General features: G+C 43.6%; 1 protein-coding gene across 2 annotated transcripts in view; it reads right to left on the reverse strand.

Annotated features, from left to right (window-relative positions):
- Positions 1–26744, reverse strand: part of LOC139055911 (fatty acid synthase-like) — a 237530-nt gene that overhangs the window by 39380 nt on the left and 171406 nt on the right. For both annotated transcript variants that reach the window (XM_070533550.1, XM_070533549.1), the window contains exons 20-24: positions 25179–25298; positions 23599–23954; positions 11227–11580; positions 9039–9282; positions 186–422 (exon numbers count right to left, since the gene is read on the reverse strand). In XM_070533550.1, the coding sequence (XP_070389651.1) occupies positions 186–422; positions 9039–9282; positions 11227–11580; positions 23599–23954; positions 25179–25298 (1311 nt within the window). The remainder of the gene's footprint in view (positions 1–185; positions 423–9038; positions 9283–11226; positions 11581–23598; positions 23955–25178; positions 25299–26744) is intronic.

A 26744-nucleotide genomic window follows, 5' to 3' on the forward strand; every position in this document is an offset into this window, starting at 1 on the left:
TTCATTGTTGGTTGGTACACAATTTTCAACACGTAAGAATGCTTTAGGCGCGCTTTAAGACACCTTAAAAGCCATGTTGAGGTAGCATGACACCGCTATAGCGCTGTACGGACCTGCAGCTACTTTCCTAACGACTACCTCAAGCAGTGAACTCAAAGTATATGATATAGAAAACTTCTGCTCACCAAGAATGCGTGCAACGGAATGCACAGGGTCATGCTTCTTTTTGCTGTCCTTCATGGTTGAATGATGAGGCTTTACATAGCTGGAAACAATAGTCTGACTTTGGCTCAAGAATTGGTCCATTGCCGAAATGCAAGATGCGATCCGCTGTGGTAGGAGTTCATAGCTCTCGACATCCGAAGACATTGTGCGGTGGAACAAGCCGACATCATTAATGGGACCCCACTGGATAGCCAGCCCTGTAAAGACAAAAGATGGCGTCGTTGAATTGCCTTGATTTACGAGATAGTTTCTATATAAACAGAAGCTTTAGCTTGGAGTCAACATCAAACTCCTATTCATATGCGTGCAAAACGTAGATGTGCTTTTATGACACTCGCTAGACGATGTAAAATGAAATTCATCGCCTTTGAAAGACAAAATAAAATTATACGTACGGTGCAAAAAAGTTTGATTTCAAGGCTAAAGTGGTTGACTGCCTGTGTGTTCAATGTGCTCTGTTTGTTCTAGTCTATCCCTGCGCTGAACCAAATTTACTCAACATGTACCAACAAGTCCAAATCACCCCCTTGTTTTGTATGTTTACTTGAAGGCGTGAAAAATTTCGCCCTAAATTCCCTAAATTGCGACGTTTAAAAAATGTATCGACGCACAAGTGAATTAATCAATAATCTGGCCTAAAACACAGATATCGCAGTCTCGTAAACTGCAAATTTTGGAGTCCCAAAGAAGAAAGTTGAGAATGTTCATAAAACGGCGCTAAAGACGAACACTACAGGATGAAGTCAGAATTAGAGCCCGTCCTCTCGTACGTGTTCCTGTCGTCTTCGTCTTTAGGGCCTTTTATGAACACTGTCGTGATGAACCAACTCGCCCAAGTGAAGGTATTGTTGCGAAAGATTGATATATAAATTTTCCTGTGAAATTGTAACGTCTTTGAAGATGTTGCAAAATTCTGCGTCATAATTTAAATGCGTGACATTTTCTTGCGATGACAACTATATGGACACTCCATGTGCGTTCTTGTCGTCGGCATCGCCATCGGCGTGAGTTTCCGTATCAAGGTCGAGAGCAACAAAATCATCGCCCGGCTGTATGCTGTAAGCTTTACCGTATGCTGTACGCGCGAGTGAAAGCCTGCGAAGGTGAGGCGGCGATCGCGGCTGTATCTCGCGCTCGAAAGCAAGGCTCCGCGGGGAGGGGAGGGATGGGGGGGGGGGGTTACTCCGGGCGGCCGCGCAAGCCCGCCCAAACCGGGTGCATCTTGAAAGCCAGCTGCGATGTGAATACAGTTCGCGGCTTTGTTTGCATTCATGCCAGATGCAGCACGAAGGTCAGTTTGACAGCGAGTGTGCGCGGTCATCGCGTGAGATGTGCTCATGTTTGCTTGTGTGCATGTGACACCATGCTTGTTAACTTAGTGTGCCTATGTTTACAAATTTATACGGCTGATAGAACTACTGTCGCTACTTCGTATAGCTGTCCACTAAAATGCTATCGCAATTGATGTATTGCCTTTTGTGCGAAAGTGCACCTTTCTCTATGCGCTTCAGAAGGGCGTATAATACATTAACTTTGTCCGCTTTAAATGCATTATTTAATGCAATTAAAACAATCGTAATTGGCATTTTATTGCCGAGTTACCTCGTTGTCAACTACAAATTGCACTTTAGTTTTTGATTTTTCAATATTTACCAATTTCTGTAGTTATGGTAAGAGCATGGATGAGCAACATAGTTTTCAAAGACTGGCTTATCGGTTTTCCTTTTAAATACAAGCACTCTAATAAATCTTGGTGCAGTACTTGCCGTAGGAAACTATTTCTTCGTTCCTGTGTGTGCAGGTTGACACTACCAAGCTGGATCTTCCTGTTAATTCCGATAAAATAGAAACGTCTAGTGATATGTGCATATCAAACACAAAATATAGATGGCGATAAGCACGAATTTTCGGGTGAGCTGATTCCAATATATATATATATATATATATATATATATATATATATATATATATATGTCATATCATAAGAAACCAACAACACTGACACCAAGAGCAACATAGGGGAAGTTACTTATGCTTAATAAATGAAATAAAGAAACGATAAATTACTGAAAATTAAAGTGGATGAAAAAAGAAGTTGAGGCTAGTTGTTTTTTCATCCATTTGATTTCCATTATTTATCGTTTCTTTATTTCATTTATTAAGCAGAAGTAACTACCCCTATGTTGTCCTTGGTGTTAGCGTTTGTTGGCTTTGTATGATATAACTAAAAAAAATTGGGTCCCTCGGTTAACCCCCTTTCTTCTCGTTTATATATATATATATATATATATATATATATATATATTCTTCATGAGCCATGTCCGCTGCAGAACGCAGGCCTCTCCCTGCGATCTCCAATTACCCCGGCCCTGCGCAGAGCGAGTCCAACTACTTTATTTTTTATTTATTTATGAATACTGCGATCTTGTACACAAGATCATAGAAGGTGGGAAACATTGTGTGAAGATACAGAATTACAGACACAACGAAAACAAAATTGCACATAGGGATTCAACAAGAGAATACAGCGACAAGGTCAATTAACAACAATCAATTCAAATGCTCTTGAAATGAATGTAATGATGTCTGTCTGACAACATCATCCGTGAGGTTATTCCAATCAGTGATGGTCCTTGGAAAAAAGGAATATTTAAAACAATTAACTCGCGGATTTAATGGTGTTATAAAAAGAGAATGGCGATTTCTAGTTTGGTACCCCGAGGAATAGGTAAGGATATTGGAGGTGTCAACTTTGAGATTATTATTAATGAATTGATAGAAAAACTTTAAGCGACATATGCGATTTCTGTTTGGAATAGAGGGTAAACCGCTTTTTTTGAGGAGGTCACTGACTGATGCTCGCCCGTAAGTGTTATATATAAACCTTACTGCTTTCTTTTGGATTCTTTCAAGTTTATTTATGTTTACCTTTGTAAAAGGGTCCCAGATAATTACAGCATATTCTAAGATTGGTCTAATAATAGTGTTGTAGGCAAGGAGGCGTGTGCCAGGGGTTGCTGGCTTAAGCGAGCGCCGTAAGAAAAAAAAGCTTTCGGAGTGCGTTTGCTGAAACATAGTCGACATGCCTGGTCCAAGAAATGTTATCAGAGATCCATAGACCTAGATACTTATATTCTGTGACTTCATGAAGAAAATTATTATTAGCAGTGTAGGAATATAGAAGAGGGAGCTTTTTAAGTGTTATTCTCATAAATACGGTTTTTTTCAAAGTTACCCGCGAACTACTACGCGCGAATTTCCAAATTTCAACGCTCCACCTAGTCTTCTGCCGTGCTCGACTACATTTCCGTTCTCTTGCTACCCATTCTGTAACCCTAATGGTTCAACGGTTATCTAACCGGCGCAATACATGACCTGCCAAGCTCGATTTTTTTCTCTTGATGTCAATTAGAATATTGCATATACCCATTTGCTCTCTGATCCAAACCGCTCTCTTTCTGTTCTCTTAACGTTATGCCTAGCCATTTTCGTTCCATAGCTCTTTGCGTGGTCGTTAACTTGTTCTCAAGCCTCTTTCTGAGTCTCCATGTCTCTGCACCATATGTAAGCACTGGTGAAATGCACTGATTAAACACCTTTTTCAATGATAATGGTAAGCTTCCAGTCAGGAGGTGACAATGCCTGCCGTATGCGATCAAGCCCATTTTTATTCTTCTATAAATTTCGTTCTCATGATCAGGGATCCCTGTGTATAATTGACCTAGGTAAACGTACTCCCTCACAGACTCTAGAGGCTGACTAGAGATCCTGAACTGTTGTTCGTTTGTCTCACTATTCATGATTATCTTTGTATTCTGCATTTAATCATCAATCCCATTCTTACACTCTCTCTGTTAAGCTCCTCAATCATTTGTTGTAACTGGCCTGCGTTGTTGGTGAATGGAACAATATCATCGCCAAACCATAGTCTCTCTTTTTGTGGATTAGTATATTGCTTGCATTCTTCTAGTTTTCTATGACCCTTGAAGTCGACAGACACCTCGTATAAAGAGCTGCCAGTTTCCCAATCGTTATGTCTCCTCCATCTCTGATTAAATCGACTGTTATTCCATCTTCTCCTGCCACTCTTCCTCGTTTCACGTCTTGTAAGGCCCTTTTGACCCCATCGCTAGTTACAGGAGGTGGTTCTGTCTTCTGTACATTACTGTTTCCAACGCAGGTATTCTGACTCTTCGGTATATTCTAAAGGTCAGTATAGAATCATTCCAGTGCTTTTACTACACCTTCGATATTGCCGGTGACCTTACCCCGTTTATCCTTCAGTGCACACATCTCTTGGTTTGTCCTATGCCAAGTTTCCTTCTCACTGATTTCAGGCTGCGTCCGGTTTTTCCGACTTCTTCAGTCTTTCTCACGATATAGTTTTGAATATCACCTATTTTCACCTTGTTGATCAATTTTGACAAATCCGCAAATTCTATCTTAGCTCTTGAGTTTGACACTGGTTACCTTCGTGCCTTGCCTCCCACTTCACTTTCTCCTTCTGAAGCCAGCCTAGTTACGGTTTCATGCATTACGTCAATATCATCATCCTGGCTCGGTCCTAAGTCTGCATATTAGTTTGCAAGTACCAGCCGGAATTTGTCTGCTTTTACCCTTACTCCCTCTAGATTGACCTGTTTCTTCTTGACCTATTTTGCTCTTTCTCTCTACAAATTGAGGTAAACTCTAGTCCTTACTACCCTATGATCACTACACGTTACTCTACCTATAGCTTCTGCATCCTGCACTATGCTGGGGACGGCAGAACATATTAAATCAATTTCATTTCTTGTTTCGCCATTACGCCTTTTTCACGTGTACTTTCTGTTGCTACGATTACTGAAAAAGGTGTTCTTTATTCGAAGCTTATTCCTTTCTGTGGATTCCACCTGCATATCTCCTCCAGCGTTCCTAGAATAGACGCCGTGGTTTTGAACTGCTTGTTCCCCAGCCCTCTTTTTCTTCACTTTTGCATTGAAGTCGCCCATTACTACAGTATACTGAGTTTCCACTTTTCTCGTCTCTAATGCAACATCTTCATGAAGCTGATCTACTTCATCATCGTCGTGACTGGATGTTGGAGCATAGGCTTGTACTACCTGTAATCTATACCTCTTATTAGGTTTTATTACGACTACTGCCACCCTCTCATTAATGCTACAAGATTCGTCAAGGTTGCCTGCTATGTCCTTATGAATTGAGACTCCTACCCCGTATTGCTTCTTATCTGGGAGACCTCTATAGCAGAGGACGTGCCCGTTATTCAACAATGCATAAGCTTCACCAGTTCTTCGTTCTCGCTGAGGCCGGTGATATTCCAAACAATGTCTGAAAGTTCCTCAAAAAAATCTTGCTAAGCTAGCTGCACTCAACAGAGTTCGGCTCTTAGAGGTTGGCAGGGTCACTTTCCATTGGCGGCCTGTCCGGACTCTGAGATTCTTAGCACCTTCTGCTGCGTTGCAGATCTGACCGCCGCCTTGGTCAGGTGCCCCGCAGCTGCTGGGGACTGAGGGCCATAGATTGTAGGAATCATCAGGAAGGTAGTGGCTGAATACTGCACAAGGGATGGTAATTCATTATCTGGTGAGGAACTGTCGTTGTTCAAGCTTAGTGAGCCTTCCTACTTTTTGGTTGTAGCTAGATCAGCATAGCCCCACTCGCTCTCGGCATCTTTTGCCGGTGTCAGGTGTCACTCCAAGCCTGCAGATGAATTGTACCTAAAGTAACGTGGATGAAAACGTGGGACTTTTTTCACAGGGTGACTTCCTTGTGCGTGCTTTGCCTCCGTAGCTTTCCTTCAAAGCCACAGAAAATTCATAGCCACAGAAAGTGCAACGCAAAATGGTTTCGCGGGTATGTCAAATAACTGAAGTTGAACAGCAGGTAGACTACTTTTTGACGATGGCATGATTCGCAAGTGGCCATGTAACAGCGGACGGAACATGAAAGACCTAGCAACAAAAATGATAACAAAGCCGGCCGCACTCGTAGGTGCGAGATACGCCAAGGGGTCCGGCAGTAGGTCCTTGGTGAATTTTGGTGAAGACACTGAAGTGCCTTCCCCGAAATTCACGAAGGTCACGACAATAAGGAGGTCAGGTGCGCCGGGTTGAAAATTACGGCGGTATGACACCCTCCTGTTTCACAAATTTGCGGACCGATGCATCTTTATGCGATGATTCCGGGCGATTGCTTTCTTGCCACGAAGAGCCATCAGATTGAATCAGGTTCGACATTGAAGAAAAAGTTGTTAGCGTCCTCATCAGTGTTCTAAGGTTTGTCCACCAGATAACTGGAAAAGCAATCTGTGTCCTGGTGCAGGCCACCATATTCGTAGACGACAGAATATGAAAACTACTGTAAGCACAGACTCCAGCGACCAAGCCGGCTGGCAGGATTTTTTAGAGAGGACAGCCAACAGAGCACATGGTGGTCGGAAAATTCAGAAAATGGTCAACCGTATGAGCAGGGAGGGTATTTCCCAACCGCACAGAGATACCCATGCATTCACGCTCTTTAACTTAATATTTGCGCTATGCGCTTTATTGGAGGTGGTTACCGTATCCGATGACGGGCCCATGACCACGTTGAAGTGGGGCTAGTACGGCACCGCCTCCATGACCACTTGCGTCGGTACGGGCCTCGGTAGGCACTGCCGGGTCATAGCGGCCATGCATCGGGGGTGTCTAGAGAGGGCTGATCACGGTCACACGAAAAACGAGCGTCTTGCCTCAAAAGCTCAGCTTGTGGTCTCGCTATGTCCGCAAAATTCTTCGCGAAGCGGCGGAAGTATGAGCATAGCCTTAGACAGCTGCGCGCGTCCTTAGCGGATCAGGTAATGGATAATTTTTTTCACTGCCCAGATTCTTCCCTGGTCTGTTTGTATAGCAGTTGTGTATAACACGACGAAACACTGTGATATGACGGGGCAGGCAGTGGCTTTTCGACGAGTTCAGCAGCAGTCCGACCCAACGAAAACATTGAGGACGACTGAGAGGTGTTCTATACACGTTTCGAAAGTTGGTGAAAAAGCAATGACTTCATCCCAGTCCAAGTAAGAAAAACATGGGGACCAATTAAAGCCTCCCAGGAGACAGTCTATTATGCGCTCTAAGGTGGCAGGGGCGTTACTAAGTCCAAATGACACACCCTTGAATTGGTAAAGGCAGTTAGTCGTTGCAAATGCCATTGTTTCACTGCCAAAATATTCCACGGCAATATGCCAGTACCCGGAGCGTAAGTCGTTGAAGAAACAGCGGGCACCATACAGGCGGTCAAGGCCATTATCAATACACTGCAGGGGCTAGATGCCCTTCTACGTAACTGTGTTAAGGTGCTGGTATTATATACAGGATCGCCACGTGCCGTCTATCTTTCTAACACGGCAGGTGATGCCCTTGTACAGTTGGACGCAACTTCGAAGCACGGGAACCGATGAATCTGAGTTTACAGATTGCGAGACGAAGTGCATCAATTTACCTTAGCTTACTACATTTTCCAATAAATCTAGCTTACGAAACTTCGAACGTGGAGAGAGAGAGAGAGATAGCACTTTATTTACACCCGTCAGAGAGTATGGGTGATCGGGTGAGACGCAGCTCTCCCTATCACCGTCTACCTCCCCCCTAGACGTCGGCCGGAATCAGTTGACTTCCGGCGGCGGCCTGGGCTTGACGGATGGCCTGTGTTTGGGCTTGCTCTTCCTGGCTATGGAGGGAGGATTCCCATGACTCTCTGTTTCCATGTAGGCCGTTTAGGGCTGGGCAAGCCCAAAGCATGTGATTTAGCGTTGCTATGCCTTCACAGTTTTTACATTTTGGAGAGTGCACCTCAGGATGCCATTTGTGCAGAATATACGGGTTTGGGAAGGTACCTGTCTGCAGTTTTCGCCATATTACCTCTTCCTGCTTTGTGAGAGATCTATGGGGGGGAGGCAGAGTTCTCCTCCCCATTCTGTAGTGTTCTAGAATTTCTCTGTATGTGGTTAACTCTCGCTTTTTGGACAGGAAGTAATCTGCCTGCGCTGGGGCCCGGTGTGTGAGTCCTCGGGCGACCTCATTGGCGATCTCGTTCCCTGTGAGTCCACTATGAGCGGGTGCCCATATTATCCTAATTAGGTCGTTAGGTACGTTCTCCTTGCCTGCTTGCAGAATTTTGCCGGCCTCTTTGGAAACCTTACCTTTGTCATAGGCTTTGATTGCAGTTTTAGAATCGGTGATGACTATTCTAGTTGATGGGTATGTGATTGCCAGGGCAATCGCCGCCATCTCTGCCTCATCTGGTGAAGAGTGTCGTACGCTACAGCTAGAGACTAGCTCGCCTTTGTCGCTCACTACTACTGCAGCATAATGCCCTTCTGGGTATTCTGCCGCATCGGTGTACACTACCCCTTGTTTTTGGAGGAGGGAGCCTTGGAGTCTTTGGACCCTGCTTCTCCTGCGTTCCTTGTTGTGTATGGGGTGCATGTTTCTTGGGATAGGGAACTTCACAGCATGGCATGCGTGTAAACTGATTTTGATGTTTTCTTTTTTGTGCGTGTGTGTGCCTCATCTAGATCTTTTTCGTGCCAATTTGAGCTCTTGTTTATTCTTACTTTTATTCGTTTAGTATTTGTTCAATACACCTCTTTTGTTTCCCTTTTTCTTTCTTTTCTGCCACCTTTGTTTTTGACCGGTAAAAATGGCGTGTTTGGCGAAGGATAAAAGAGTAGGAAGCCAGCGCCGTATTTTGTACCTGCTATTGTATCATGGCTTAGCATTGCATTGTTAGTTTGTCATTTCACACGCATGGATGTAGACGGATCAGCTTACCGGGTAGTCCAGCTGCAGCTCGACGTTCGCAGATGCATTCCATAGCGGAGTTAGCATAGCCGTAGTTGCACTGACCGATGTTGCCCCGGCAGGAGGTGAGAGAGGAGAAAGCGACGAAGTGGTCAAGCTCTGGGCACAAAGTGCGGGACAACTCATCCAAGTACCGAGTGCCATCGATCTTTACTTTGCATACAGCTTCAAAGGTCTCGGCTGTCTGGTTCTCCAAAAGCGCGTCGCGAAGCACCTGGCGGAAAACAAGAGAATGTCGGGATTTAAAGTGTCCGGCTGGTAGCTACATCCTTCAAGAAAGATACAAACGTTATGGGGACCTGTCCAACTCACTTCATCTCTTCTCTTAAATCAGTGTAATGTGTTTCCTATCGCATTGAGTTGATCACACATAAAAAAACCACTCGTCGAGGTATCATCATATTTTTATAGAGAAGGCACATGGGTGATATAGAATAAAATAGAATTTGGCCTCCGCACTACACACAACACGTGCAGCGTCTGTAGTGCATCCTTTTGTGCGTGCTATATTTTTGCTGTGCTAATATGGATCATGCAAATACAATACAGTTTGTTGGCCATATAAGCCTGATAACTCTGTCGACCTGTACGAAAAATCGCTTCCATAAATTTGCTACTGTCACGTTATTCTGCATGGTCTTTAGCTTAGGTGGCACACCATATGTGTAGTAATCTTTACTTAAACTACTGTGATTAGGGACATTTCCAGATTAATTCGTTCGACAGAAAGCCATATTAATCACTACAGTGTACTTTCAGGCGTGACTCATCGTTCCAGCGCCCAAATACACACGGACGAGCAGAGAACGACAACAAGAACGCCCGACGGCACTTGAATTTTTATATTTACATAGGGACACGTAGCTGGTGCACCCGAACGCTCAAAGATATTTCTCGAACCAGGCTATGACACTCAAAGGCGGAAAGAACTAAATGAAGAGAAGAGTTTCATGTCAATCACGAGCAATTTTGCACATCTCGTGCTCTACCTGGCTGACGTGACAAGCATGTTTATCTTGAGATAATCGAGTTTCTTCGGGAGAGAATCGTTTCCTCAGATATTCAAGTTTCAAAGGAAAGTTCCTTTGGTAGACAATCGTTCTCTGAGATAGTCAAGTTCCCAAGGAGCTTGATTATGTCACCGCGAACGAGTTTGTTGAGTCAGCCAGGTAAAGCGGGATGTGTGCTAGATTGTACGTGAGTGACATGAAACTTTTTCCTTCGTCTGGTTCTTGTTGCCTTTGATAGTCGTAGCCTGGTTCAGGAAATATATTTGAGTGTTCGAATGCAACAGCAACGCATCCTTATTTCCATAGAGTCCTGTTTTCGTCGAACAAAATTGAGGTTAAACTTGGCGTTCTTGTCGTTCTCTGTTCGGCCGTGTGTATTTGTGCGCTGGAACGATATTCAATAATGCTAGTTACTTTGCTTGCTCATCTTCCCGCAATGTCATTTACTTTCCCACCTCTGCTATATACAAGGTTTTGCTTTCGTGCTTTAAGTGCGACTATTTATTAGATGTGTACTGTTTTTTTATTTAACACAATGGGTACCAAAGGGTATCATGAAAGATATCGTAGCAGCGCTACAGCTCTTTTAGAGTATCTGCACATCGGCCTCAGTAAGTGCTTGTTTTGTGTTTCAGAGTTTATTCATAAACACTGAAATACTGGCTAGGAATATCTGTCATAAAAGGCCACATTAGCCCTCACAAATGTCAAAGCACACGTTTCTATCGTGTCGGCCAGATATCCTTGAAGTATCGCAGCCACATTTTATCGCCAAGGTAAATGATCCGTTAGTTACTCCACTCACACAATTCATTGATGCTACAAGCAGTGTATTTGGCCACGATATTGCAGGTTTTCTTGAACGTGCGTTCTGCGTGCTTCGTGCCGATAACCACGTACTGTCGCAAGAAAACATTGTGGACGATGCCTGCAGAGCAATAGCTAAATTTTATCGAATTGAAGGTAAAGAACAGAACTCTGAGTGCTGCATTGTGGTTCTTGCGCAAGAAACTTTTGTCATGCCTTCGCCGTTGGAGATTTCAAGCAGTACCCACGACAGAGCTCGGCGTTATTTTTCAGTTTCAGGGCGCGGTCTCGAAACTTTTCTCTCCAACTGAAGGTTAGCATGCATCATCCAGCGAACTTACCGCGCCTAGATTAAAGATGCCACCAATAGGACCGATGGCCTCGGCTTCTTTGATGATCTGCAGAGAGCCATTCAGGGTGGAGGCATCGCTTTTGCTCACAAGGACGTTGGCCCCTGCTTCGCGCCATCGATGGAGGCAAAGACGCTGGTAACCTGTGTGCACTCCGGAACGCGTCGTCAACACCAGCTTCCTGCATCCCCGGTTCCCCATCCACTCAGCGAGCTCCAAGCCGAAACCCCCCAGGCCTCCAACGATAACGTACGACTTCCGTTCGTAGAATCGGGCACGCGCGGTGGCCTTCACGGTAACTGGCGTGGCAGGTGCTTCCAGCGGCTGCGCTTCTTCAGGGCGGATCTGCACACATTCGATTTTTATGAATAGATTAGCGGCAGCAAAGCGCTCGAATCTCTGTTTGAGTGCTCATAGCTACGAGCTTCAGTGCATACTGCTGACAAATTCAACCACTAATTTCAGAGTGCCGTCTCCGCTCATACACGGCTGTATGGAAGGGTAGTTGAACTTTATTAAAAAAGTAAACAAGCTCCGTAACACACATAAATACTGGTTATGGTTGTTGCATCTTCTCTTCAGGCTATATAGAGTTGAAGTTGTCCTATACGTCCATACTGACACTGCCAGAGCGCTGTGGAGCGACCACTTTAATATGGCTTTGGTCACACAGTGATTGACATGATACGCCAATCCCGCCGTGGTTGCTCAGTGGCTATGGTGTTGGGCTGCTGAGCACGATGTCGCGGGATCGAATCCCGGCCACCGCGGCCGCATTTCGATAGCGGGGACATGCGAAAACACCCGTGTACGTAGATTTAGGTGCACGTGAAAGAACTCCAGGTGGTCGAAATTTCCGGAGTCCTCCACTACGGCGTACCTCATAATCAGAAAGTGGTTTTGGCACGTAAAACCCCATGATTTAATTTAAAAAATGATACCCCAGCTATGGTATGCCATACAGAGAAACTATCTACCCGCTACTGGGATTGCTGCGCTGGGGTAACTGATATCTCTAAAACCTCGTCTGCCAGAATCGTCTCCCCAACACGCCGCTTATTCAATGGTACAACTTCGTAGTATCTTTACAGTGCCAATTCATGGATAATGCTTTATATTCAGTTAATGCCTAATTGAATTAATTTAAATAAAGGAGTGTGCTTTCTATACTTAAGGCATGTAGATGAGAATTGATTGACGTCAGAGTTGGAATAGATACATGCCTGGATGTTGAATGGGCACTAGTCCGAGTTTGGAGCCTCGAGTTACTATCTAACTGCTACCTATAGTAAACAGTAATTTAATCCTTGCATGGATTGAGGCCGATTTAAACTCGGTGACTGCGTGTGATGGTCGATGATGTATGTTCTGAACTGGGCGCATCTTAAATCGAACACCTGGCTCGTCTCTTGCGCTTGTGTTTTTCTTATGTTTAGTAGAAATACCGCTGAAGATATACCTGAGAAAAACACTATTTGCAGATAACTGTATTGCATACCATAGAAGGGGTAGCTTAAATAGCCACAGTTTCTTCAAGAACACCGTATCATTTAAATAAGGTGTAAAACGTGGCCGATGAAAATAATTACAACAAAATCAGTTACAATGATATTGACTACGAAGCGAACAATATTGGTGTTCTGACCTTCTAAGTTCCGCTGAAATTTAGGCAGCATAAAGAAATAGGAGTACCTAGGCACCACTGCAACGTCAGGCCTTCGATGGAATGAACATATACCGGAATGTGCGAAGGCAATGAGGAAGCTATTCATGGCGGACTCTACTACAGCTCCGAAAAAGTATCGTCGATTTTTGAACACATTTTGAGCCCCATAGCGAAAAAGTTACCAATGGGCCTTTTGTTGACTTCCACAAGGCCCTTGACCTGCTTAACCACACCATCTTTCCACATAAAATTGATAATTACACTATCCAGTGCCTATCGCTTGACCTCATACACTAGTGTCTGAGCAACCACAAGCAAGCGGTCTCGCTTTGATAAGTTCCTATCTTGCTTGTAGCTGATTTGTTGTGGAGTTCGCCAGAGTAGTTTGATAGGTCCTATACTGTTTAATGTCTACCCTAACGACGCTATGAATAATGCAGACAAGGTGTCTTATATTTTGTATGCAGATGACACTAGCATCTTTCTCAGTGGCTTCTGCAGGGAATAAATATTGTGAATATAGTGAACAAATATTTCTAAAGGAAAACCGCTGTTCACCGCCTTTAATCAATGGTACACAGCAGACGGACTTAATATTGACTCCAGGAAGACTAGAACTGTTATCTGCCGTGCATTGAACGAATGGTGACTGTAGATAACAAACCTGTCCTTCATAACGACGAAGTAGAAGTTTTTGTTAGCGTTAAATCATTAGGGGTGGTCCTCGATTCGCACATGAGATGGAGTGAGCACACTTCACATCTTACACGCAAATTATTTACTTCCATTGCTCTTTTATTTAAATGCTGCTTTTGAATTCCCACCACAATTAAAGCTTACAATGCATCATGCCATATTTCACACATACATTAACAGTTGCCACCTTGTCTGGGGTAGCACATGTAAGAATAAGACCACGCGCATTCCTCTTCACTTCAGTATTAACACTGTAGAAGAAAGCAATAAGAATTATTGCTTACACAGCACACACACAAAGTCTATTTTTGCGATACAGTGTCTTACGCACAGATGTAACTTTTGAGTACTGTCTACTTTATAACGTACGATTTTCTCCGCAATGCGCTTGGGATTTGAATATTTGAAAGAAATATCGCCAAGCTAAAGCCTAGGGAGTAGGGTGTGGTAACACGATGGGCAGAGGAGTTTGCCCCGTGCGAGGACCAAATATGCGAAGCAAAGTTATTGTTTAGTCTCCCTAATGCATAAAACACAGGCTCATCCCATGCCAAATTAAGCAGTGTATTATGAACCATCGCCGATATAGCTGAACAGATTTACGCAAATCTATGGAAGCTCAAAACTCGATCTGCTTGATTATTTTTCTACCAAATACTTTATCGCGCAATGGTGAGAGTTTTTTGTTCATGTACAACGAAGCTTGAGAGCACCAATGAACATATTTGCGCAAACTTGTCCTGAGTAATCGAGTGGTTCAGATTGTTCTTACGGCAAGTCAATGATGCGTTGTGTGTGCCGAAATTCTCAATTTTTGAAATATTTGAACCCTTCAATTGCTTCTGGCAACAGCAAAATTCAGTGAAATTGCAAAGTTTGGTTTTTTTCTCGAAACATCAAAAAATTGAGAAGGCACGAGTAAAGTATATTATAGCAGCCCCGTCAACATACTACCAGGTGAAAAATACCTAACCTAAACTGTTAAAGATTTTGCAGGCTGCATGGAAAAAAATTGTAACTTTCTATATTTTGCAGAAAGCTCAGAATTCAAGGTAAAAAAATGCTCTGGTGGTCGGCTTAAAATCATATGAGATACATAATTAGGTAACCTTAAGTGCATACTAAGTATGTGGGAAATCGTGAAAAAAATGTACCATTTAAACGTATTTTTTTTTAAATTTTAATTGGTGGATCACGTGGACAACATGGATACCCTATGCAAACTTGCTGTCCAGCAAAGACAGATTGGTAGCAAAATTAAGCTCCTGAACCTATTCAGCAAACAATGATCGGCATTTTTATTTTATGAAAACCATGGCAAGCGATTTCTTGCGGCAGATCCATGACTCATTCCCTTTCTTTTGCTTTGCTAAGCAAAGTGCATGCCAACCACGTTTCTATGCCCAATGGCTGGATCGTTCACCTGCCACACTCCCAACAGAAACCGCATTGCATTACAGCATGCCTCTGTTCACAATTAAATGCAGACGATCACACCATTTTCTTTTCGCCTGTGCTATAGGTGATGCTATCTTTTTTCGTCGGCATCCCAGGCCAGCAGGCCTGGGCTGCGCAGCGCCGGCATGATTGTTCAAAGCAGCTTTTCTCGCGTTAGACAAAAGCCTGTGCTGACACGAACACCCAGAAATTTTTCTTTTGCGCTTAAAGATATCTTTTTTTTTCTATATTCCTGCATCAGTAGTGCACACGCAGGGCCATCTTATGATGTAGCGCATATGTCTTTAGAGCGGACCACCAAGGCAACATCTTTGACCTTGAATGCGGAGTTTTTCTAAAAAAAATAGATATTTACGATTTCTTCCATGCGATTTCCTAAACCTTTTACACTTTAAATAGTTTTCAGCTGTAATTCGTTGACTAGGCAAAGAATATATGGTTTTAGTTCTGTCTTCTCAACATTTCTGGATTCCAACAAAGAAATAACATTGCCCTTTTACTCGTTTTTCCTGTTGCCAGAAGCAACCGATGCAGAAATATTTGAAAAATCAACAATTTGGCAGTCACATTGCACTATTGGCTTGTCATACACGAAATCTTAACGACTCGATTACACAATAAACGTTTGCAAGAAAATATGTTTGGTACTCTGTAGCTCAGATAGATAACAATAAATTCCGAAAAAAATGCGAGATATTTTTTGGCAGTAGAAATAAACGTAGAGAACAACTTTTTAATTCAATAGAACTATGCTAAATACTTCAGCTATATCTGTAATCGTCGAAAAAACACTTGTTCATTTGGCGTAGAATAACGCTAAAAAAAGAAGAAAAACATTCTTACATCTCTTTGAAAACACTTCAAACTTCACTCTCTTCAGAGGGCAGCATAAGTAGGGTTGTGTAGTGCGACATTATTTATCATCATTATTTCCTTAACAATAGTAGTTTAATATTGTAGTGTAATAACCTATTCGTTTACCAATTCGCTAAAATTTATCATTGATAAAATTAGGTTCCTCTTTGGCTATATAAATATCTTGATATATTTTTCGCTCTCTCTGTATAACATGCCAATGGTGATTTATTTTACGCGATGGATAGAGAACTAATTCTTTTTCTTAAAAGTACTGCTGTGCTTTGCGGCTGTTTTCTCTTCCTGTTGTTGGGAGGGAAAACAGCCTTGGAACACTTGCAAGCCATGTTCGTTGCTTTAATTATAGTCGCTTTATATGTACTATCATGTATCACATGCGAATGAGTCATATTTGAAATTCAAGTGCTTTCAAACATTTGCACGCCCGATTTGGAATATGAGTCAATTGTTTGGTACCATATACGCAAGAAAACGTTACAGAAGCTGCACAAACAAATAGCTAGGTTCACACACAATTCATGCAGCAAACGTATAGCCGTGAGCCCAGGCACGGCTATACGTTTGGCATGATTAGTGTGAGATTGACTAAACTATATACATTTACTGTTGCAGCCTAAGCTGTGTTTAAAATAGAAAAAAGAACGCAGCTGCTCTAACGCGCCCTGCTGGAATCTACATACCGCGAAGTTTACGTGTCAGTGTTCACGCACAACCTTCCATCTGGACCAAGGATGGCTCGAACTCTTGCAATGCAATGCACCTTTGAACGTAATTAGCGTTATAGGGGTTCAAAGAAGGAAGCTGGTTTTCTGCCGCATTTGTTTGGGGCACCCAACGTTCCCTCGGACGTGCAGATGCAACCGTGCACACGGTTGTCAGGTGGTGCAATGCATGCGCAATCTGATGGCATCACTTCCGGTGCCCTCTCTACCGTATCATCAGGGCGCCGCTGCCTCCTCGACCTCTCCACCAATGGCCAACCACCCACAGGCGCCGCCTGGCTTCCACCCCAACATTTCAGCTCTGCTGGAGAGCTAGTGTAAGCTATCAATCTTAGGTGGCGCGGTAATCGCTCAGCCGTGTGACACCTACTTGAGGAGATGGCAGCAGCAGGGCGGCAGCCACAGTGAGCAAGTGAGACGCAGCCGTTTGCAAAAAAAAAGCTTCGTTTTAACGTACGTAGAGCTAGCCAGGGGCGCTATAACGTGAAACTATTCCAATATGTTTCTATTCCAATCTCCTGACGTCAAATTTGCGTAACCACCGACGCAAGCACCGGGCGGTCACCCGCAGGGTTGTCTGAACAGACCAATCAAACCCTCTCCTCGTTCATAGGAGGTCACTTTTGTTTGCTTGAAAAACGAATAACATTGCCTACACTGAGCGGCTTGTCGTATCTAATTGGCTGACAAGAGGCGAGGAGAACGCTCAAGTGGAGAGGGATTCACTGGGGCAGAGCCTGTGCACTGAAAATCGATAACCACATGAAGAGGGTGGTGCAGGCGTCTGCGATTGGCCGGCTTTCCCTTACTTAGCTTGTGGTGGCTGGTCGAAAACCGCGGCGGCATGCAACGGGAGCTTAAGAATGACGTTAAAACTGACCCTCAGCATAGAAGAGTTGGGAGAACGAGGTCGTAAACGGGCCGAAATTGCTCTAAAACGTTACACGGCCACGCGAGAAGATTTATTATACGCAAATGCACCCATGCTCTCCGGCAGGTCCGAGTAGCCAGCGTCTCAGCGATCGGCGGCAGCCATCTTTTATTCCTTTTGGAACGGGGCTGCCTGCGGCTATTCCGAAGAAAATTCAGTTTTGTTCGGAATAATAATGCATCTTTATCGCGTACACGTCACTTTGACGCAGTGAGTTTGTGCGGTTTTGTGACGTCGCGTGACAGGCAGGTGAAGTGGGTGCAGCCCGAGAACTTTTTACCAATAGCCGAGGGCTAATCGCTAAAAAGGGTCGAATCAGAAATAACTGTTTTCCTTTTTTCTGTAAAATCATGCATAATCAGTCTGTACACATCATATCAGATGGGGAGGTATCGCGGTTTTCGTGACGTCGCGTGACAGACAGGTGAAGTGGGCGCGCTCGAAAAAAGTTTTTGACCTATCGTGGAGGGCTCATAGCAGAATTGGAATAGAAAAGTTTGGAATGGTTATACGTTATAGCGCCCCAGCAGCAGATCCACACGATTGCACTATACCGGGTGTACCAGTTAACATGGACCAAAATTTTTTGTAACACTTGAGCTTTGTAACGCTTGAGCTTTGTAATTTTGTACCGCTTGAGCTTCTAGAGAAAAGCGTGTCGAGCCACGCTCGAGTCTGACTACTACTATGATGAGTAGCAGCACCACCGTGTTCAAACCAGATGTTCCGAAGGTGCGCCGCAGAACGTTGGAACAGATCGTTCACGGTACCCTCGAGCATGTGGTTGACGTAGCGTTGCGGCATTAGTGAGTAGTCAAAAAAGACGTTTCGATGATGTTGGATCAAAAGTTCCGCAGCGCACATTAAACGACCACTGGTATTGGTGTCGTGTTCGTGCCAGTCAGTGGGAATTCCTATCATTCCAGTAGTGCAGGTTGTGATGACAAAGTTGTGCCTTTATGGAGGAATTAGCCTCATCCATTCAAACACGCGAGTGAGAGAGTCCGGTTCTTCACATTTCGGGAAAATTCAATTGGCAAAGCCAAGTCTGTTTTCAAAATTTTGATCTTCAAGTTGTTGATAAAGATGCATATGGTATGGGTTCATCTGAACTTGTTTATTTTTAGATCCTCCACACTAACGACCTTGAGGTTCCTGCCTCCGCGCTGGCATCGCGCATACTACCGTGAGGGTTAGCAGCAAACAACACCAGAACATTTGTTTCCGCTTCTTGAACTACCGCTGCAGTCCTGTGCCGCTTTCTTATGAAACTACCCGTCTCGTAAAGGACTTCCTACGTTCACAGTATTGTAGACGGACTAGGGCTTCCTTCACAGTGCCACATGCAAAATAGCGCAGCTGCCTTCCTCTTGCCGCTGTGCGCCGCCTCCAGAGCAAGGATCATTCTAGCTTTCTGGTCATTCGCGAAAGACATGACTGTCTTCATGAAAAAATTCAATTGCGTGGTACTGTTGAGATCTCCAGTTACTAGGCAGTTTTGTTTTACCGTTTGCAGCGAAACGTAAATGCATTACGTACGTTAAGAGATAGCGTTGTCATCACTGCGCATGCTCTGAGCGTTATTGAGATTCTGTGGTTTACGTGCGCTATGATAACGTATGTTTTATGGCGAGTTTAACGTTCTAAATGTTTACGGAAGCAAAAAAATAAGGTTTTTTCAACATGGCGGCGCTCATGGCTCCAGCTTCAGCGTGAATTCTCGCGATAGCTAAGCTCTCACTCGCGTTTATCGCCAGTAACTATTCGGATGAGCTTCCGCTTGCTCTAAACTCACCTGAAACGTTAGCTATATGCGCGTAGTGCGTCCAGTTTCTGAGACCGTTGGGCGATTCTGGCACCCGCGCAGGCCCTATAAGACGCATCCGCATAGCAACAACAGGATGGTTGTTAATGGATTGTCTTCGGTTGGATACCTTTGGCACGAGGCACCGGACAACGCCCCCTTTTATAACGTCTTCCGTGTGTTTGCGTTCCCGTGCGATAAACTAAAAGCCTTGAAAAGACGCGCACCATGACATCCGGCAAAAGTGCTTACGTTTAACGTACGTAAGGCGACAAACGCGGCTATTCTAAAACTGACTATTAAATACGCAATGACACGTCAAGCAAAAACGATCTCCGTAATACACAACAGCGTATGCTGGCCGTATAAATCTGCCAAAAGCCATTAGATGGACATTGCCTGCGCAAGGTTTTTTCTGTTGATAAAGGGAACAAGGAAGGAAGGAAGGAAAAAGTGGAGAAGGAAAGGCAGGGAGCTTAACCAGTTTAGCTCAAGCGGTTTGCTACCCTATACATGGGAGCGGGACCGGGGGGATGAAAGATGGGGAAGAGAGAGAGAAAGAGCGAGAGAGCCCATAGCACAGCACACACATCATCAGTTACAGACCCTCACTCTTGCATATGTCAGTTGTTACTATAAGATATTCAAGTGCTTGTCCTCTGGTGTCACTTGTTATGCTACCCCATAACGTGTTATGTGCGTTAAAATTACCCGTTTTTAAGAATGGTTCAGATAGCTGGTTGAAAATTGTTTCTAGGTCTCTCACAGTAAAATATGAATGTGGTGTAATGTATATCGAGCAAATGGTGATGGTTTTGTGAGCTAAAACGGTGACAGCAACGGCTTCGATGTGAGTGTAAATGGGAACTTCTCTAGCTGCAATACCGCTCTGCAGAAAAATGGCTACGCCATCCGAGAGCCGTTTCGCCTGACTACGGTCGCGCCGTACAACAGTGCAGCCTTTTAAAATGTTTTTGTGCTTTTCGCCTAAGTTTGTTTCTTGTAAGCACAAGGCCACAGTAGTGAAGTTACTTAACATACGTGACATCACTATCACAGCCGCTTGTCCAAGCCCGTATCTTTCGAAAACCGAAGTAGTCCGTCCGTCGCCTTTAGCTGCGATGTCTTCTGTCGGTGACATGTGAAAATTGGTTCAACTGACAATAGGCTATTGTCAAGGTGCGCTAGAACCGACACCAGCTACTGTCTGTGAACGTTATATTCAGGACAGTGCACACAATGTGTTCTAGCTTCTCCTCGCAAAGACAGGCATTGCAAAGAGCGTTGTCGCCCCTTCCAATGCGAAATGAGTAAGATTTCGCGATTGCCACCCCTAGCCATAAGCGATAAAACAGAGTGCCTCTCTTCAGCGGTGTACAGTTCGCATACAAACGGGGTCAAGCCAACCTGCGTTCCCGGCGCGCCTATCTGCAGAACAAGATGAGGGCTCAAAATTAGTCCCAAATGCGCCGTCAGTATTTCCCGGATTGTTCGAAAAAAAGAAGAAACAGCCAGGCACACTTCAGCACGAAATAAATGCTTGGTTCGGAGGCTATTTAAGGTACCCTACAACTTTGTAACTGGCATGTTTGCCATTGAAACAATAATTGAAAAGTTCGATATTTAAAAGCAATTAAATAATTAATACTTCGTGATAAAAAATATACTGACTGTAATACACATGACTAGAGCTACTATGCAGTCGGTCCAATTTCTCTAGACCTCTTGGGCTTTTTTGTTATGCTTGGTCCAACTTAACTGTGTAACCCGGTATAAAACATTCGAATTATATTTCCTGCCGCATTGCGGTAATCAAGAACGCTTCTAAGGAGGTTCTGAAAATAGAATAGTTTTCTATATAGTCTTGCGGAAAGCTCAACGTCACATACCTTCATAGATACTTTCAAACTGTATTTATCAACTTTATTGTCTTGAAGTAATATTACTAATAGGCTAACCATTGTGTCTTTTTCTGCCACTTGCTCTGTTTTCTTTTCGTGCCGCTCTGCCAGACCTTTCCGTATCATTCTGTTCTCCCTACTTTATTGGTTACGTAGTGCAGTGCTTTCTAATGGTCTTGATGTTTCTAATTATGTATGAAATATTAATTTTTGAGCCCTCCCTTCCTCATAGCTTATAATAGGCTGGCAGAATGTTACCAGCATATGATTTTTATGTACTTTATTAAAATTAAATTATTGGGTTTTACGTACCAAATCCACGAAATTATTATGAGGCACGCTGTAGCGGCAGAGTCAAGAAATTTGGACTACCTGGGGTTCATTAACGTTAACCTAAACATAAGTAAATGGGTGTTGTCGAAAGTCGGTCCCATCAAAATGCGGCGGTCGTGGCCGGGATTGGATCAGGCCACTTCGTGCTGAGTAGCCTAACACCATAGCCACTCAGCAGCTACGGCAGTTTCTGATGGACTTTATCGTCACCATAAAATATTACCTGCCTTATCACTGATCTGAAGCTCTTAGCATGTGAATCTGATATGAAATCTGACAAATGCAAATTAACGAGGAGTAGAAAAGTGCTCGAAGTAGTAGCGTTTAATTGAAGCAGGATTCCTTTACAATAAAAGGGGCGTCTGAAGAGCTAATACGTTGAATTATTTTATATGATGTTAATTTTGAAGACAATTCTCAAACGAGCTTCTCTATTTGATACGACATCGAATTTGTAAATTTAGCAGCTGCTAGGGATTAGTGGACCATGAGCTATCTACTGATAAAATGAAGATAGTTGAGTGCTTTTGGTTCAAGCAAATATTCAAATAAATATAGATGGACTGCGTCTTTCTGCTTTAGACGATAGTAGAAAATGTCCATTATTGCGGTCGAATGTTTAACACGTAAATGAACAAGCCTGAACTACACAAGCTCAGAATGCATAAGAATCGGAAGATTCCGTCCACGGCACACAATGGTATATGTAGCAACAGTATCAACTACCCATAAGAGAAATCTTGCCTAGATATCTTTGGATCTGTTGACTCAATATAGAGAAACTATTGTCTAACATCTCCATTACGTAAGAAAACAGCTCTTTTCGCAACACACCAAAGGCAGCGAAACAAACACTGTCTCAGGCATGAGGCGATGCTCCTGGGTACCGATAGGTCTAAATCACATCCGATGGAAAAATGAAATGCTGGCTTTGATGTTACGAAACTGTACTTTTCGAAGTGCAGCGCTTGCTTATCTTCCCTATTTATTTCCCGCGGACAAACATTCAAAATGCACCCAAGCTTATGAGGGGCGCCGTGGCGATGGGCTACGGATTAACTTCGGCAACATGGCCTTTGCATTTCATTTCTTTTAAGCTTTATTTTCTGGAAAAATACACGTTTCTGTTAGAAATGCCTAGGCGAAAAGCTTTGTTTAGAGAGCTTGACTGGGCCCCGGCAACCTGGGAACTCGTAGCAATGGTGGCATTCAGGAAACGAAGCAGTATAAAAATAAAACATAGACATTAATAACACATACAAGTGACGTGTACAAATTCTTGTACATAAGGTCGCAAATATACTAACACTCGCAGATATCATATACACACAAATAAACTGATTACACTTGTACAGCGCGCAGATGCACCTACCATAAAAATTTATAACATATCCATTTACAAAATATAGGAAATAGGTTTAGTTGGGGTCGAACATAAAAGCAGTTGCACAGTTTGCATACAGTCAACACACGATCACTTTTGCATGTCACCTTCATCGAAATGCAGCGTCCACATCTGGGCTCGAACCCATGACCTCGTTGCTCAGCAGCGCAACGCTACAGCCGCTGAGGTACCGTGGCGGGTAAGTCAGCCATGATAGTAAGGTTATCTGTTGGCGTGATACACATCGGAAGAGACAAAACGTGCAGCGCCCAGCAGGCTCGCCTCAATCGATTCATTTTCCCTGATATTGAATCTGATATTGAATATTGTTAGTGATTTTCCTGAATGTATAAGTTCAATGTTTTTTGCAGCTAATTGAGTTCAGAATTTAAAGAAATTATAAAGGACCTTGGTTCCTGCCAAAGCCCTTACATTGGCCAAAAACACTGCTGTAAAGAAGTCGTACAGGTGTTAGGTAAATATGGTTTTACTAGGACAATGACGCCCATATGTTTTGCAAATAAATACTTATTCCGTCCTAATCCACTTGGTGATTCAAAACAACGCAATGAAGCTCAAAACTTTCGCTCACCTGTAGCACAACCTTTCCCATGTGCTTTCCTGCGGCCATGAACCTGAACGCCTTGTCGGCTTGGTCACTCTTGAATTGAACTGTATTCAGCGGACGCACAACGCCGGATGCAATACCGTCACGGAGGAGTTTCATAACCTCGCGTCTCATTTCCACGACGAAGCGGTTGTCTCCACACAGAGACTCCAGCGTTACACCGAGGAATGTGACACTCTTGAGGAACACCGACATGCCCAGAGGCGAGTCCTTGGACAAGTCAAACTTTCCAATCTCCAGGAAGCGCCCGTGTTCCGCTAGACAGCGTACACTGGCTTGGAGCTTCGCTTCTGCCAGCGAATTCAGCACGAGGTCCACACCTAGATGGGTGGATGAAACGGGCTGGAAAATCGTAGCTCTATGTTCGTAGTTTCATATTCAGGCAATCGAGACCAATTACCAATTAAGGCATTTTTCGAACAAATGAATGTTTGACTGCCATAGCGAAATAAGCCATACAATGAAATAAGTAGAGACTCGTAAATGCATTTAAATAAATAATACATTTCTGGTTTAAAATGTTTATGTAGTGTTGTGCTTAATCCTAATTTTTATTTCCAACTATTGTTTCGGAAGGCACTTCTGTATTGATTCAGCAGAGTCCATTTATTGCTTCGCGTAACTCTTCAAAGAAATAAAATGCTGAATGTAAGCAAAAACAATTTGCTTACCAACATTTTACCCATAGAAAGAAATATTTTTTTATCGCACACAAATAAATGAACAACCATGGCGTACATAGAGATGCACGCACTTTCATTTATCGCCACAAATGTGCCCTCTAAATTACATAAATAACTGACATTTGTGAGTGCTGCAAACGTGATTTCACTAAGCGAACGATGAGACGTAAGCTGGTCGGGCACCTCAAAAATTAAACTGCTACAAGGGTATCCACGGCTTAGAATGAAGCTGTTTTCCAATCTTAGAAAAGTAAATTTACCCTCGAATAGGGTTTCCACTTACTTATTTTTGCACCCAACATTACGTTCCATGTTGCTGTTTAGTAGAGATACCGGTAGCATTACCCACTTAAGATGCCCCTCGCGGTGTTGCCAATTGCATGAATAAATGTAGTGCCCCTCACGCAAAACACTATGGTGAATTGGGCCGCATAATTTGATAGGGAAGTATAGTACACGTTACGAGACCCATCCTATGCCAGTGCTATTTGACAAATAGGCGCCATGGTATTATCAATATGGACCGGAGACGTTAGGCACAGCTTAATTCAAACATACTAAAACTGTTCTCGTTGTTGCCATAAGGTAGTCCTTTTACGATTGCTGATGCTTTAGAAGTTTTCCTCGACATGGTATATCCTCTATTACAATGATTCAGTGCATTTTAGTGTAGTACCCTCGGTAATTGTGAGTCATGCTTTAGACTTGGCAACATTAGGCCGTAAATATCTGTCCGTTGCCTGTGCGCGTTGAACTTAGGTTCGAAAAATTATTATAAAAAGAAGGGAAGCTCATGCCATAATTTGTAAAACTCATTTACGGTTCATTTCGTTAGGCCATGTGGTAGCCTGTAGCCCTTACCTCGGCCATCAGTTTCTCGGCGGATGTGTTCTTCAAAGGAAAGGTCACGCGAGTTTGCGATGTGTCTGTCTTCGAGCTGTGGGAACCGGCGCTTGAGGAAATCTCGTTTCTCTTGGGAACCTGTAGAGACAGGAACTTCTCACTAACCAGCGAGAACGGAGGTTGTGCGCAGTGAGCGTAAAAAAAGAAACAACTATAACGGTACATTTCACGGGCAATGGAAGTAGACCTGATGAGCGACAGATGTATAACCTGGACGTGAGTTGCCTTTCCAGAAAAGAACCGCGCGACTACCTGGGAAGTTTTATTCCATATTGAAAAATATACGGTGATGGTCGTCTTCTCCTATTTGCTGTTTTGTTTTACTGTCGTGCAGCGGCAATAGCGCATGCACCTAAATACTTTTATTTACGGCCCATACTTCAGTAATAGGGTAACAGTTGCAGCCAGCTCCTTTGACGAATGGAATCATGATGTCTATGTAACAAAACTACGATTATGATTAGGATCTGATTATGAGGCAGCCGTAGTAGAGGATTGCGGAATAATTCGGACCGCCTAGGATTCTAGCTCTCACGGCCCGTGTGTGTCCTCAACATATGCATGAAGAAATCACCCATCACCGCATGCTCAGCGGTGAGTAAGAAATAAAAAAAATAGTTACTGTATCTATACAACCAGAGGTGACTCAGCCAGCAATTATGTGCAATAACAATTAAAATGCCGTATCTAAAATGCACCGATAGGAGCAGTGATGACTCGATAAGGTAGTTCATGTTAGGTAACTGGAATGAAACAAAATAATATCTAGTAGGGCAATATTCTACGTGTCAGCGCAATAATAGCCCTGGTGGTGACACAACATCATCCTAAACACTATTCTGTCTCTGATACTGTGAAAACATTAGTGTTATATTCGACTGGCCACTTTGCACTACAAATGCACCTCGTTGATATTCAGCTCGAGCGCAAAGAGTCGAAAGGTTTTCACTCAATCTCGATGATAGCAAGGCCGAGAATCAGAGTCCCGCTAATATAGTGGGGAAACTACCGTTGTTGGCGCCACGTGTTTTGCGCCTGATGTGTTTCACATTGAAGCTGCTTACTGCTAGAGTTCCTTGCATTTTCCTTTTGATCCAACAAACAAAATATGCGGCGCCAAAACTATCATCATCAACAAAGGCTCGTGCCACTTCTGGCGCGTTTCTCGTGTCGTCGTCGTCACCTTAGACAGAGAGCTCCGATGCCACTCATCATGCTAGCATTCCCAAAATGGCCCTCTCTTTGCGAAGGCGCTAACAGCGCGGGCTCACTGCCAGTGGAACGGTGATTTCGGTCTCAAATTCGTTGCCTCAATATATCGCGAAATGAAAGCACGAATGTATATAAGAAACGTATACCATGAATGAACGCGGATTTTTAAAAATAATTGCGTGTGCGTACTTTTCGTCACGATGCCCACCGATCAAGAGAATAACTGTGTTCATGATACCTTGCTGGTGAAGCAGTGCACTGACACGGACACAGTGAAGACAAAAAGGGAAAGACGGCACTCGAGCGAGTGTC

Source organism: Dermacentor albipictus, chromosome 2 (genome assembly GCF_038994185.2).
Source record: "Dermacentor albipictus isolate Rhodes 1998 colony chromosome 2, USDA_Dalb.pri_finalv2, whole genome shotgun sequence".
Taxonomy (NCBI): domain Eukaryota; kingdom Metazoa; phylum Arthropoda; class Arachnida; order Ixodida; family Ixodidae; genus Dermacentor; species Dermacentor albipictus.